Source organism: Anolis sagrei, chromosome 6, assembly GCF_037176765.1.
Source record: "Anolis sagrei isolate rAnoSag1 chromosome 6, rAnoSag1.mat, whole genome shotgun sequence".
Lineage (NCBI taxonomy): Eukaryota > Metazoa > Chordata > Lepidosauria > Squamata > Dactyloidae > Anolis > Anolis sagrei.
The window spans coordinates 2,222,502-2,235,619 of NC_090026.1; the positions used below are offsets into that span (position 1 = coordinate 2,222,502).

Below are 13,118 nucleotides of genomic sequence, written 5' to 3' on the forward strand. Positions count from 1 at the left end.
AGCAGAAGGAAGAAGGGAAAGAAGAAAGGAAAGTCATGAAGGAAGGATGAATGAAGGGAGAGAGGGAAGAAAGGTTGAAAGAAGAAAGGGGAGGAGAGAAAGAGAGAAGGGAAAGGGAGGAAGGAAGGAAGAGAGGGAAGAAGGATGCCTCCTGCCAGCTCAGCTACTCCCTTCTTCTATCTATCTATATCCATTCCTCCGGAAGTCCCTCACGGGGCCATTTCCGGTCAGGGTGCGCGCACTTCTTACACCGGAAGTCCTCCGTTTTGCGGCCTACATCCGGTTCTCCGCCCTGCGCCGAGTGGGGCGGGACCGGAAGTGGTGGCTGAGGCGCACCGGAAGTGGCGGCAGAAGGCGCGTTTGGAGCGAGAGGGAAAGAGAGAGAGAGAGAGAGAGCGGCTTCCCGGGAGGACGAGGACGGACTTCGGCCTTCCTTCGAGGTGAGTGAGGCCTCGGACTCCGTCTCCCGCCAGGCCCACAATCCGCTTTTCCTCGGGGCTCTCGGGCACGTTCCCTCTTCCATCCTTCCCGGCTTCTTGAGGGATTCGAGGCTTCTTGAGAGCGAGGCCTCGGGGAGACAGTTAGAGCCGAGCCCAGGCATTCCAGTGCGGACACACACCCAGGAGAAGGCCGCCTTGGCACTCTAGAAGGCCACAACAATGCTCTCTCTGCAAGGGGGGCCTGCTTGCCTTAATAATTAACTAATTAATTCAGTTCTTGTGGGTTTTTTCGGGCTATAGGGCCATGTTCTAGAAGCATTTCTCCTGTCGTTTCGCCTGCATCTATGGCAAGCATCCTCAGAGGTGAGGTCTGCTGGAAATGGGAAAAAAGGGGTTTATATATCTGTGGAAAGACCAGGGTGAGACAAAGGGCTTTTGTAAGTTGGGCTAGGTGTGGATCTTTCCACTGACCACCTTGATTAGCATACAATGGGCTGACTGTGCCTGGAGCAAACTCTTCTTGAAGGGTGATTAGATGTCCCTGCCTGTTTTTCTCTCTGCTGTTTTTGCTGTTGCAATTTTAGAATTTTTTTAATACTGGTAGCCAGATTTTGTTCATTTTCATGGTTTCTTCCTTTCTGTTGAAATTGTCCACATGCTTCTTATGTATTTCAATGGCTTCTCTGTGTAGTGTGACGTGGTGGTTGTGAGAGTGGTCCAGCATTTTTGTGTTCTCAAATAAAATGCTACATAGTCTACATAGGGACCACCAAACGCAGCGCCCAAACAAGAATCCAGGAACATGAAAGGCACTGCAGACTACTCCAACCAGAGAAATCAGCCATAGCAGAGCACACGATGAACCAACCTGGACACAGCATTTTATTTGAGAACACAGAAATGCTGGACCACTCTCACAACCACCATGTCAGACTACACAGAGAAGCCATTGAAATCCACAAGAAGCAGGTGGACAACTTCAACAGAAAGGAAGAAACCATGAAAATGAACAAAATCTGGCTACCAGTATTAAAAAACTCAAAAATTACAACAGCAAAACAGCAGGGAGAAAAACAGGCAGGGACATCTAATCACCTTTCAAGAAGAGTTTGCTCCAGGCACAGTCAGCCCATTGTATGCTAATCAAGGTGGTCAGTGGAAAGATTCACACCTAGCCCAACTTACAAAAGCCCTTTGTCTCACCCTGGTCATTCCACAGATATATAAACCCCTTTTTTCCCATTTCCAGCAGACCTCACCTCTGAGGATGCTTGCCATAGATGCAGGCGAAACGTCAGGAGAAATGCCTCTAGAACATGGCCATATAGCCCGAAAAAACCCACAAGAACTGAGTGATTCCAGCCATGAAAGCCTTCGACAATAAATTAATTAAATAATATTTATTTTTGCCATATTATTATTATTATTATTATACTTTATTTGTACCCCCTAGCATCTCCCGAAGGACTCGATGCGGCTTACACAGGCCGAGGCCTCAACACACAACATCACAATACAATCTAAGCAAATCAAAACAATTAAAACAAAAAATGAACAACAGGCAATAAACAATACACCAAAGCACAATAAAACTGGGCCGGGCCAGAGCAATGGGTACGAGATTAAAAGTGCTGATGTGACAGGTGGTATATATGAGGCTTCTAGGGTAAGTGCGGTGTGCGGCAATCATTGGTTCTAATAAAGTGCTTATTGGACTTGGAGGTGGAGATTTCCTATTCTGGGAAGGCACATCGGAACAGCCAGGTCTTCAGGTTCTTTCTGAAGACTACCAACGTAGGGGCCTGATATTATATCTCCAAAATTTAGGAGAAGTGCTATGTTTGGAGATCCCTAAATATTCCTTATATAAATAAAAATGTAATGTTAGCTTGTGGGATTAACAGAACTCAAAAACCACTGGAAAAATTGCCACCAAATTTGGCCACAAGACACCTCCTAACCCAAGGAGAGACCATCACTCAAAAAATTTTATTTTGTCACTTGGGAGTTGTAGTTGCTGGGATTTATAGTTCACCTACAATCAAAGAACATTCTCAACTCCACCAGTGATGGAATTGAACCAGACTTGGCACACAGGACTCCCATGACCAACAGAAAATACTGGAAGGGTTTGGTGGGCATTGACCTTGAGTTTGGGAGTTGTAGTTCACCTACATCCAAAGGGCACTGTGGACTCAAACAATTTATTTTATTTATTTATTTGCTTTACTTCTATACCGCCTTTCTCAGCCGAATGGCGACTCAAGGCGGTTTACATAGTAAAGATCAACATAACAACAACAAGAAGGCAGTTAAAAAACACATTATACAAAACATTAGGTCAAAATATATGCCTCAGCAAACAAATCAGAATCTGAATCCGTAATGATAATCCTTTATACCAATTCCTGTGATCAATTGTACCGTATTACTGTATTTCATTGCATTATTTAGCCAAACGCTTGTTTGTAAAGCCAAGTCTTGACTTTCCTCCGGAATGCCAGCAGTGAAGGGGCCTGTCTGATGTCCACAGGTAGGGCGTTCCATAGCCGAGGGGCCACCACCGAGAAGGCCCTGTCTCTCATCCCCGCCAACCGCGCCTGCGATGCGGGCGGGACCGAGAGCAGGGCCTCCCCAGACGATCTTAATGTCCTGGTGGATCAATCCAGACAATGATGGATCTGGACCAAACTTGGCACGGATACTCAATATGCCAAAATATGAGTACAGATGGAGTTTGAGGGACATTTGGGAGTTGTAGTTACTGGGATTTATAGTTCACCTACAATCAAAGAGCATTCTGAAGCCCACCAATGACAGAATCGGGACAGACTTCCCACACTGAACTCCCGTGACCATCAGAAAATACTTAAGGTGACCCAGCCCAATTCCCTTCACCAGGGCAAGAAAATGTAACCAAAGCCCTCCTGACAAAGAGCCATCCTGTCATAGATATAGAGAGATAGATATGATTCACACACTCACAGATATAGTATCATAGATTTGAAAGGGACCCCTGAAGAAGGACAATAATATGTTGCATGTTCCAGAGTGGGCAAACCAAACACTCTCCACATCAACACTGACAAAGAAACAAGAAGAAATACTGTTTACCCTCAAGCAGAAAGAAAGTACATATATTAGAAACCAACACTTTCTCATTACTTTATTTTCCAGATCACCAGACTGGTCCACAGCATTTGAATATGTGTGTGTGTGTATGTATGTATGTATGTGTGTGTGTATGTGTGTGTGTGTGTGTGTGTATATATATATATATATATATACACACACACACACATACAGATTAGTGAATAATATCGCATTAATTTTCAACAATTACTTTTCCCCTATTATTATTATTGTTCTTTTTTCCATTTTAATTTTATAACTGCAAAATTTAGTAGAAATGCTATATTTGGATATATATGTGTGTGTATTTACAGTTTAATGGATAATACGTCATTAATTTTTAACAAATACATTTTCTATATTTATATACATACATTCATACATTTTTGCAGATTAATGGGTCAGTCATTAATTTTCAACAAACACTTTCCCCCAAGGCTGAATCAACACCACAGAATGAATGCACTTCAGCTGTGTGGCTCAGTGGGATGTGAGGCCAGGAGTTATAGTTTGGTGAGGCACCAGCCTTCTTTCCAGAGAGAACTCTAGTCTTGTCAAACTACAATTCAGAGAGTTCCGTAACACTGAGCTATAGTAGTTAAAATGTTGTGAAAGTGCACTAATTCTAGAGTGTATAAGCGCTTAGAGTGCAATGTTGGTGTGCATTTATTCCATAGACAGGCAATCCCCAAGCTGCAAACAAGATCGGTTCTGTAGGTTCTTATTTTGAATTAGTTTGTAAGTTGGAATAAGTACACTTTAAAGTGAAACTCTCTCTCTCTTTTTATATATGTGTGTGCGTGTATGTATAGTGAAGGATGAACACTCCCTGGTGTTTCCTTTGCTGTTCAGAAGATTTCACTTTTTGTTTCCATGAGAATGGAATTTTGGAAAATGTGACTTGTTGTGACAACAAGGAATGGGTTAAAGCTTCATTGGTGGCCACTTTCCCCCCTGACAATAACTCTTCCAAGAGTGGATTCCCTTCCTTTCGAGGGGAGGTTCCTCTCACTTCTTGCTGTCTCACTCCGTTCTTAACTATGGGTTGTTTGTAAGTCGGATGTTTGCAACTTGGTGGTGGCCTGTATTCTTAAGAAGGATGTCTCCTAAAACTGTTCACTTCAACTTTATCATATGGTCAATATCCATGCCACCCAAACCACTTCTGAATCCAGTGCTGAGGATTGCTTGCTCCTCAGCACAATCCAACTGTTCTGCTTCTCTTTGATGGTCCAAGATCAGATGTCCTGGTTCAGACACAACTCTCTGTAGGAATTATGCTCTGGCTCGCAAAGGATTACGGTCTCTTCCTTGTGCTCTGTTTTGCAGAGAGTGACTTCCATCTCCTGTTGCAATGGGTGACAGCGACGATGAGTACGATCGGAGGCGCAGGGACAAATTCCGTCGGGAGCGGAGCGACTATGACCGCTCTCGGGAACGGGACGAGCGCCGGCGGGATGACTGGAGCGACAGGTTGAGTTCAAGCTATTTTGGGGGATTGGAAGGGAGCACTTTGGTCTGTAGTGTAGACCAGGCATGGGCAAACTTAGGCTCTCCCTCCAGATGTTTTGGACTTCAACTCCCACAAGGAATTGTGAGAGTTGAAGTCCAGAATACCTGGTGGGGCTCAAGTTTGCCCATGCCTAGAGTAGAGGCACCCTAGGCTTTCTTGGTATCCTCCAGAGGTCTTGATAATCATCATTATCTTTATTTATAGACTGCCCTATCTCCCCAAAGGGACTCAGAATCATAGCATTCTAAGATCTTATAGAATTGTAGAGTTTGCTTGCACACACTTTGGTGCTTCAAGCATTAGCCCTGTTTCTGGGTTTATTTGACCTGCAAATTCAATAAGTGGCAACAGTTTCGCCCCATCAGCTGTAGAACATATGCCATATACCAGGGGTCCATGAAGAGTGGTATATGGCAGGGCCGGATTATAATTTGAAAAAACATGAATGAATTCCTATGCACACTGCAGATATCTTATTTGTAGTACAAAAAACACTTAAAACAATACAATAATTAAAATGAAGAACAATTTTAACAAATATAACAAATATAAACGTATTAGTATTTCAATGGGAAGTGTGGGCCTGCTTTTGGCTGATGAGATAGGATTGTTGTTGGTTGTTTGTTTATTTATTTATTTATTTCGGGCACTTCTACCTCGCCCTTCTCAACCCCCAAGGGGGGGACTCAGGGCGGCTTACAACCAGCACAATTCGATGCCAACAATTCAGCAGATAAATTGCATATCAGCAATAACCACAATAGTTAAAAACAATCAATTCAAACAATAACAATTAAAAGCCAGTCTAGTGGCCAACGTTCACCAAGTTCTGATATCCATAAGTCCATTCAGCATTACCATAGTCCATTCCAATTTCTGGTCGTCATTACCTTGTCAGTCTGCCAGATTACCCAAAGGCCTGGTCCCATATCCATGTTTTAAGCTTCTGAAGGAGAGGAGGGATGTTGATGACCTAATTTCCCCGCGGAGTGAATTCCACAGGCGAGGGGCCACCACCGAGAAGGCCCTGTCCCTCGACCCCACCAGCCTCACTTGTGATAGAGGCGGGGCCGAGAGCAGGGCCTCCCCGAAGATCTTAAACTCCGAGGTGGGACATAGAAATTGTTATTGTTTGCTTTCAAGTCATTTCAGACTTAGGTTGACCCTGAGCAAGGGCCGGGTAAATGACCTTGGAGGGCTGTATCCGGCTCCCGGGCCTTAGTTTGAGGACCCCTGCCGTATACCACTCTTCATGTGCTTGCTCATAAGAAACCATGATGACCATATCTAAGAAACTAGAACTGATGTGGTCTATCCGATGCAATATTCTGAATCAGCACCCAAAATAGCCCAAGGAACAGGCCTAAAAACCAAGACATCAAGATTTTTTTTTTATTTTGCTAGAATGTGTTATCTCATCTTGTGTACCTATAAGCATTTTCGTGGCAAGATTTCTTCAGGGGAGATCTGCATAGCCTTTCCATGCCTGATTTAAGTCCTGATCTTCCAAAAACCTGTTGTAACACTCAAACGATCTCACCAACTTTCATGAGTCTAATGTGCCATCGAATCTAATGCGCACCTCAATTTTCAAAACTCAGAAACTGAAAAAAGTATTTGCTGCTGAGTCTAAAAGGTGCATTCTTTCTAATATGCCCATTACAGTTGCTCCCTACTTAGAGTGCTTTTTCTTTCTTTCAAATCAATTGTATTGGAACCAAAGCTTTTAGCAATGGAAAAGAGACCTTGGGGTGCATCTCTGCTGTAGAGTGAATCCACTTTAAATGCCTTGGAATGTTCAATGCTATGGAATCATAGGGATGTAGTTTCACAAGGCCTTGAGCCTTCTCTGCCAAAGAGTGCGGATTCCTCACCAAACTAAAAATCCCAGGATTATATATCATTGTGCTATGACAGTTAAATTACAGGTGCCATCTCTCAAACAAAAGCTCCAGGTGCTCCTGAAGCAGCTTCCCCTTTTGCTTTGGCTCAGCACTAGGATTACCGTATTATGCAAATCTAATGCGCACCCTACTTTTGGCAAGGCAATTGAGTCCAAAAGGTTGAGGATTAGATTTGAGTATCGAATCAAATCATTTATTTTGGTCATAGACCAGCACAGGAAATAAAAGTCACATTTTCATACGAACTTGGTGCATTTAGTACATTGAAAATGTAAATATAAATACTGAAGCACAATACGGGGTCAGATTTGAGTTGTGTGTGATATGAATTGTGTGTCTTGCTTTCAGGGAGTGGGACCGGGGCCGAGAACGGCGGAGCCGCGGCGAATACCGCGATTACGACCGGAACCGGAGGGAGCGCTTCTCCCCGCCTCGCCACGAACTGAGCCCCCCGCAGAAACGCATGCGGCGAGACTGGTCAGTCCCCGCCTTTGTCTTCTCCGTCTTCCTGCTGGCACTATCTCTGGGTGTTTCCTAAGTTTCTGATTCCAGAGGGAAAAACAGCACTGACACCGCTTTGTGCAGGGCACAGTGCTGGTTTCTCCCATCCTTTCTCCAGGCACCCTCTCCCATCTCATTTCCGTGCAACTCCTTTCGCATTTCCAATAACCCAGCCTCTGGCCCAGGGAAGCTTGCAAACAGACCAGGGTGGGAGTTTCTCTTTTCTACTGTTTGCCCCCATTCTCTGTTGCTCTGAAACAGGCCTGGGCAAACTTTGCTCCTCCAGGTGTTTTGGATGACAACTCTCACACTTCCTAACAGTTCCTACCAGCTGTTAAGAATGGTGGGAGTTGAAGTCCAAAACACCTGGAGGGCCAAAGTTTGCCCAGGCCTGGTCTAAAACATAAACACATTCAGCCTCGGTACAGCTTGCTTTGAGGTAGATAAGCTATTTAAATAGACCAGGAAAACAGCTAACTATGTTGGAGTGATTCTATCAGAACTGACCGCCTTCTATATATTGCAGCCTGCACATTTCTAAGGCTTGACATCCTATTTTACCTTTTCTTAAAATGCAGCATGTCTTATACTTTTTGTAATCTTCCCTTTTGTGGTTCAAGCAATTAAAACATTCCCACACAACTACCTTTAGTAATCTATATAAACAGAAATGCAATGTTCGATTGTGGGATTAACAGAACTCAAAAACCATTGGAAGAATTGAGACCAAATTTGGACACAATACACCTAACAATCCAATGTGTTGTCGAAGGCTTTCATGGCCGGAATCACTGGGTTGTTGTAGGTTTTTCTAGGTTATATGACCATGTTCTAGAGGCATTTTCTCCTGACGTTTTGCCTGTATCTATGGCAAGCATCCTCAGAGGTAGTGAGGTCTGTTGGAACTAGGAAAAGGGGTTTATATATCTGTGGAAAGACCAGGGTGGGACAAAGGACTCTTGTCTGCTGGAGCTAGGTGTGAATGTTTCCACTGACCACCTTGATTAGCATATAATGGCTTGACAGTGCCTAGAGCAAACTTTTGTTGAGAAATGATTAGATGTCCCTGATTGTTTCCTCTCTGCTGTTTTGCTGTTTTAATTTTAGAGATTTTTTAATACCAAATAGCCAAATTTTGTTCATTTTCATGGTTTTCTCCTTTCTGTTGAAATTGTCCACATGCTTGTTGATTTCAATGGCTTCTCTGTGTAGTCTGACATGGCTATCAAATGCTAATCAAGGTGGTCAGTTGAAACATTCCCACCTAGCTCCAGCAGACAAGAGTCCTTTGTCCCACCCTGGTCATTCCACAGATATATAAACCGTTTTTCCTAGTTCCAACAGACCTCACTACCTCTGAGGATGCTTGCCATAGATGCAGGCGAAACGTCAGGAGAAAATGCCTGTAGAAAATGGCCATATAACCCGGAAAAACCTACAACAACCCAATCCAATGAGTGTCCATCACCCCTAAACAAGCACACACACACAAAACCCCAGTGGAACAGACTTAAAGCCCCCCAAAAATACACAATATATACATATACACATACACTCATATACTTACACACATGCACACATTCATACACACATACATACACATATATACATGCACTCACATATACATATACACACAAATATGCATATAGACAAGCACACACATACACAATAAGCATGTACACATATAAACACACAAATATACAAATAAATATACACACATATACACTCACATATATATATATATATATACACACAAACACACATATATGCACAAATATATACACACGCAAAACACATATACACAGACTGGGCCACAGCAACGCATGGCAGGGGTCAGCTAGTAGTTATAATAATAATATTATAATAAATTCTTACCCGCCTCTCGTCGTGGCTCAAGGTGGGTTCACACGAGAAAGACCTTGTCTAGTTCTCTTTCTCAAAACAACACAATCAAACAGCCAAAACGTGGTATTTCTGAGGGCCTAACCATGAGATTACCTGCTACCATCCTCAGCAGACACCATTAACTTTTGAGCTTGCACTAATCTCGGCCTGGCCTTTTAAATTGCCTTGAACAGGCAGGATTACTTTTAATAAATATGTGTTGCGGCGACAATATTTGTGCTTATATTCTTTTGTTAATCTTATAGTTATGTTGTTTACTCTGTTATGTATTGATGATGTTACTTGGAAACCACTCTGAGTCCCCCCGGGGAGATAGAGCGGTATATAAACAAAGTATTATTATTATTATTATTATTATTATTATTATTATTACCAGTGGTTTTTCTCATGTATTCTAAATTCCATACTTATACATTAACATAAAATGCAGCATGTGTGCTACTAATAAAATTCTCAGGCAAATATACATCCATCATCTACAAAGCAACTCCATGTATCAGAAGCACAAGCAGGAGAACATAACCTATATCAGTATAAGCATAGAAACATGCCAGGATCAAACACAGGATCCATTGTTGACTGAAGCTGTTTATCAAAATGGCCACTGGCTGGTCCTCTGGCAGTGAAATTTCCAAGGTGACGTGTAGATTCCTCAGCAGTTCCCCCACTTCATGGGCCCACATCACCTGCTCCAGAAATCAGGACCAGTAACAAAACTTGCTTTCTGTCGCAACAACTCCCCCACAAATTCTCTCCTGGGGAATGTAACAGCAACACAAGGTTGGCCCCATTTTCTGGCTCCCTCCCCATTGCATCGGGGTATTGATTGTTTGTTGTGGGGCCGTCTCTTTAGGGATGAGCACACGGCAGACCCCTACCACTCCGGGTACGAGATGCCCTACACCGGGGTCTCCACGGGCCCCACCTATGGACCGCCCCAGCCCTGGGCCCACCCCGAGATGCACGTGACGCAGCACCACATCCTTCCCATCCAAGCCAGGTAAGCCCCTCAGGCCCCCGAGGATCAGACTTGGAAGAGACCTCCAAGGACGCCCAGCCAGCCCAGCCCCCTTCTTTCTGCCAGGCAGGAAGGGACCATTAAAGCCCTCCTGACAGATGCCTATCCAACTTCAGAGAAGGAGAAGCTACTGGACTCAGCAGCAGATGCCCATGTCAAAGAACTCCTTTAACCATCTGAAGTTCTGAATATTTTTCTACCATTTGAATCCATGGCTCCATTGTGTATCAGTCTCTGGAACAGCAAACAATTTATTTATTTATTTATGACATTCCTATGCTGCCCTTCTCACCCCGAAGAGGACTCAGAGCAGCTTACAAGATATATATATACATACAATATATTATATTATTAGCATAGTATAATATCAGTATTATGTATTACTATAGTGTACTATCCCATTATATTGTAATATTATTAGTAATATTACATGTTATATAAATGTATAATTATAATATATTAGTATTATATTGTATTACATTACAGTATTGTAAATTTAATATAATTTATGATATTTATATGCTGCCCTTCTCACCCTGAAGGGGACTCAGCGGCTTACGAGATATATTTACATACAATATATTATTAGTATAGTACAATATCAGTATTATGTATTACCAAATTGTACTACCCCATTATATTGTAATATTGTTAGGAATATTACATGTAATATAAATGTATAATTATACTATCATATTAGTATTATATTGCATTAGGGTATATTATAAATATATGTATATACAATATATTAAATTATTAGCATAGTACAATATCAGTATTATATAGTGCTATATTGTACTATACCATTATATTGTAATATTATTAGTAATATTGTATGTAATATAAATATATAATTATAATATCACATTAGTATTATATTGCATTACATTACAATATTGTAAATTTAATATTATTCACAATATTTCTATGCCACCCTTCTCATCCCGAAGGGGACTCAGAGCGGCTTACGAGATATATATACATACGATATATTATTAGCATATCAGTACAATATCAGTATTATGTATTACTATATTGTACTATACCATTATATTGTAATATTATTAGTAATATTACATGTAATGTAAATGTATATTTATAATATCATATTATTAGTATTATATTGCATTACATTATATTATAAATATATGTATATACAATATATTAAATTATTAGCGTAGTACAATATCAGTATTATATAGTAATATAGTGTACTATATTGTGCTATACCATTATATTGTAATATTATTAGTAATATTACATGTAATATTATAATATCATATTATTTTAGTATTATATTGTATTACATTATTATAAATATATGTATATACAATATATTATATTACATTATATTATTAGAATAGTACAATATCAGTATTATGTATTATTATATTGTGTTATACCATTATATTGTAATATTATTAGTAATAATACATGTAATATAAATATATAATTATAATATATTATTATTAGTATTATAGTGCATTACATTATAATATTCTAAATATATGTATATACAACATACTATATTACATTATATTTTTAGAATAGTACAATATCAGTATTATGCATTACTATATTGTACTATACCATTATATTGTAATATTATTAGTAATAATACATGTAATATAAATATATAATTATAATATATTATTATTAGTATTATAGTGCATTACATTATAATATTCTAAATATATGTATATACAACATACTATATTACATTATATTATTAGAATAGTACAATATCAGTATTATGCATTACTATATTGTACTATACCATCATATTGTAATATTATTAGTAATAATACATGTAATATAAATATATAATTATAATATATTATTATTAGTATTATAGTGCATTACATTATAATATTCTAAATATATGTATATACAACATACTATATTACATTATATTATTAGAATAGTACAATATCAGTATTATGCATTACTATATTGTACTATACCATCATATTGTAATATTATTAGTAATAATACATGTAATATAATAATATAATAATAATATATTATTAGTAGTATTATAGTGCATTACATTATAATATTCTAAATATATGTATATACAACATACTATATTACATTATATTTTTAGAATAGTACAATATCAGTATTATGCATTACTATATTGTACTATACCATTATATTGTAATATTATTAGTAATAATACATGTAATATAAATATATAATTATAATATATTATTATTAGTATTATAGTGCATTACATTATAATATTCTAAATATATGTATATACAACATACTATATTACATTATATTATTAGAATAGTACAATATCAGTATTATGCATTACTATATTGTACTATACCATTATATTGTAATATTATTAGTAATAATACATGTAATATAAATATATAATTATAATATATTATTATTAGTATTATAGTGCATTACATTATAATATTCTAAATATATGTATATACAACATACTATATTACATTATATTATTAGAATAGTACAATATCAGTATTATGCATTACTATATTGTACTATACCATCATATTGTAATATTATTAGTAATAATACATGTAATATAAATATATAATTATAATATATTATTATTAGTATTATAGTGCATTACATTATAATATTCTAAATATATGTATATACAACATACTATATTACATTATATTATTAGAATAGTACAATATCAGTATTATGCATTACTATATTGT

The 13,118-nt window shown here is 38.7% G+C and overlaps 1 protein-coding gene across 3 annotated transcripts in view; it reads left to right on the top strand.

Annotated features, from left to right (window-relative positions):
• Positions 1 to 316: 316 nt before the first annotated feature.
• The window catches only part of SRRT (serrate, RNA effector molecule), a 60,021-nt gene continuing 47,219 nt past the window's right edge, over positions 317 to 13,118 (top strand). For 2 of the 3 annotated variants that reach the window (XM_060779808.2, XM_060779809.2), the window contains exons 1-4: positions 317 to 440; positions 4,902 to 5,045; positions 7,338 to 7,466; positions 10,249 to 10,395. In XM_060779808.2, the coding sequence (XP_060635791.2) occupies positions 4,927 to 5,045; positions 7,338 to 7,466; positions 10,249 to 10,395 (395 nt within the window). In that variant the 5' untranslated portion in view covers positions 317 to 440; positions 4,902 to 4,926. The remainder of the gene's footprint in view (positions 441 to 4,901; positions 5,046 to 7,337; positions 7,467 to 10,248; positions 10,396 to 13,118) is intronic. The other variant, XM_060779810.2, reaches the window with a different exon arrangement.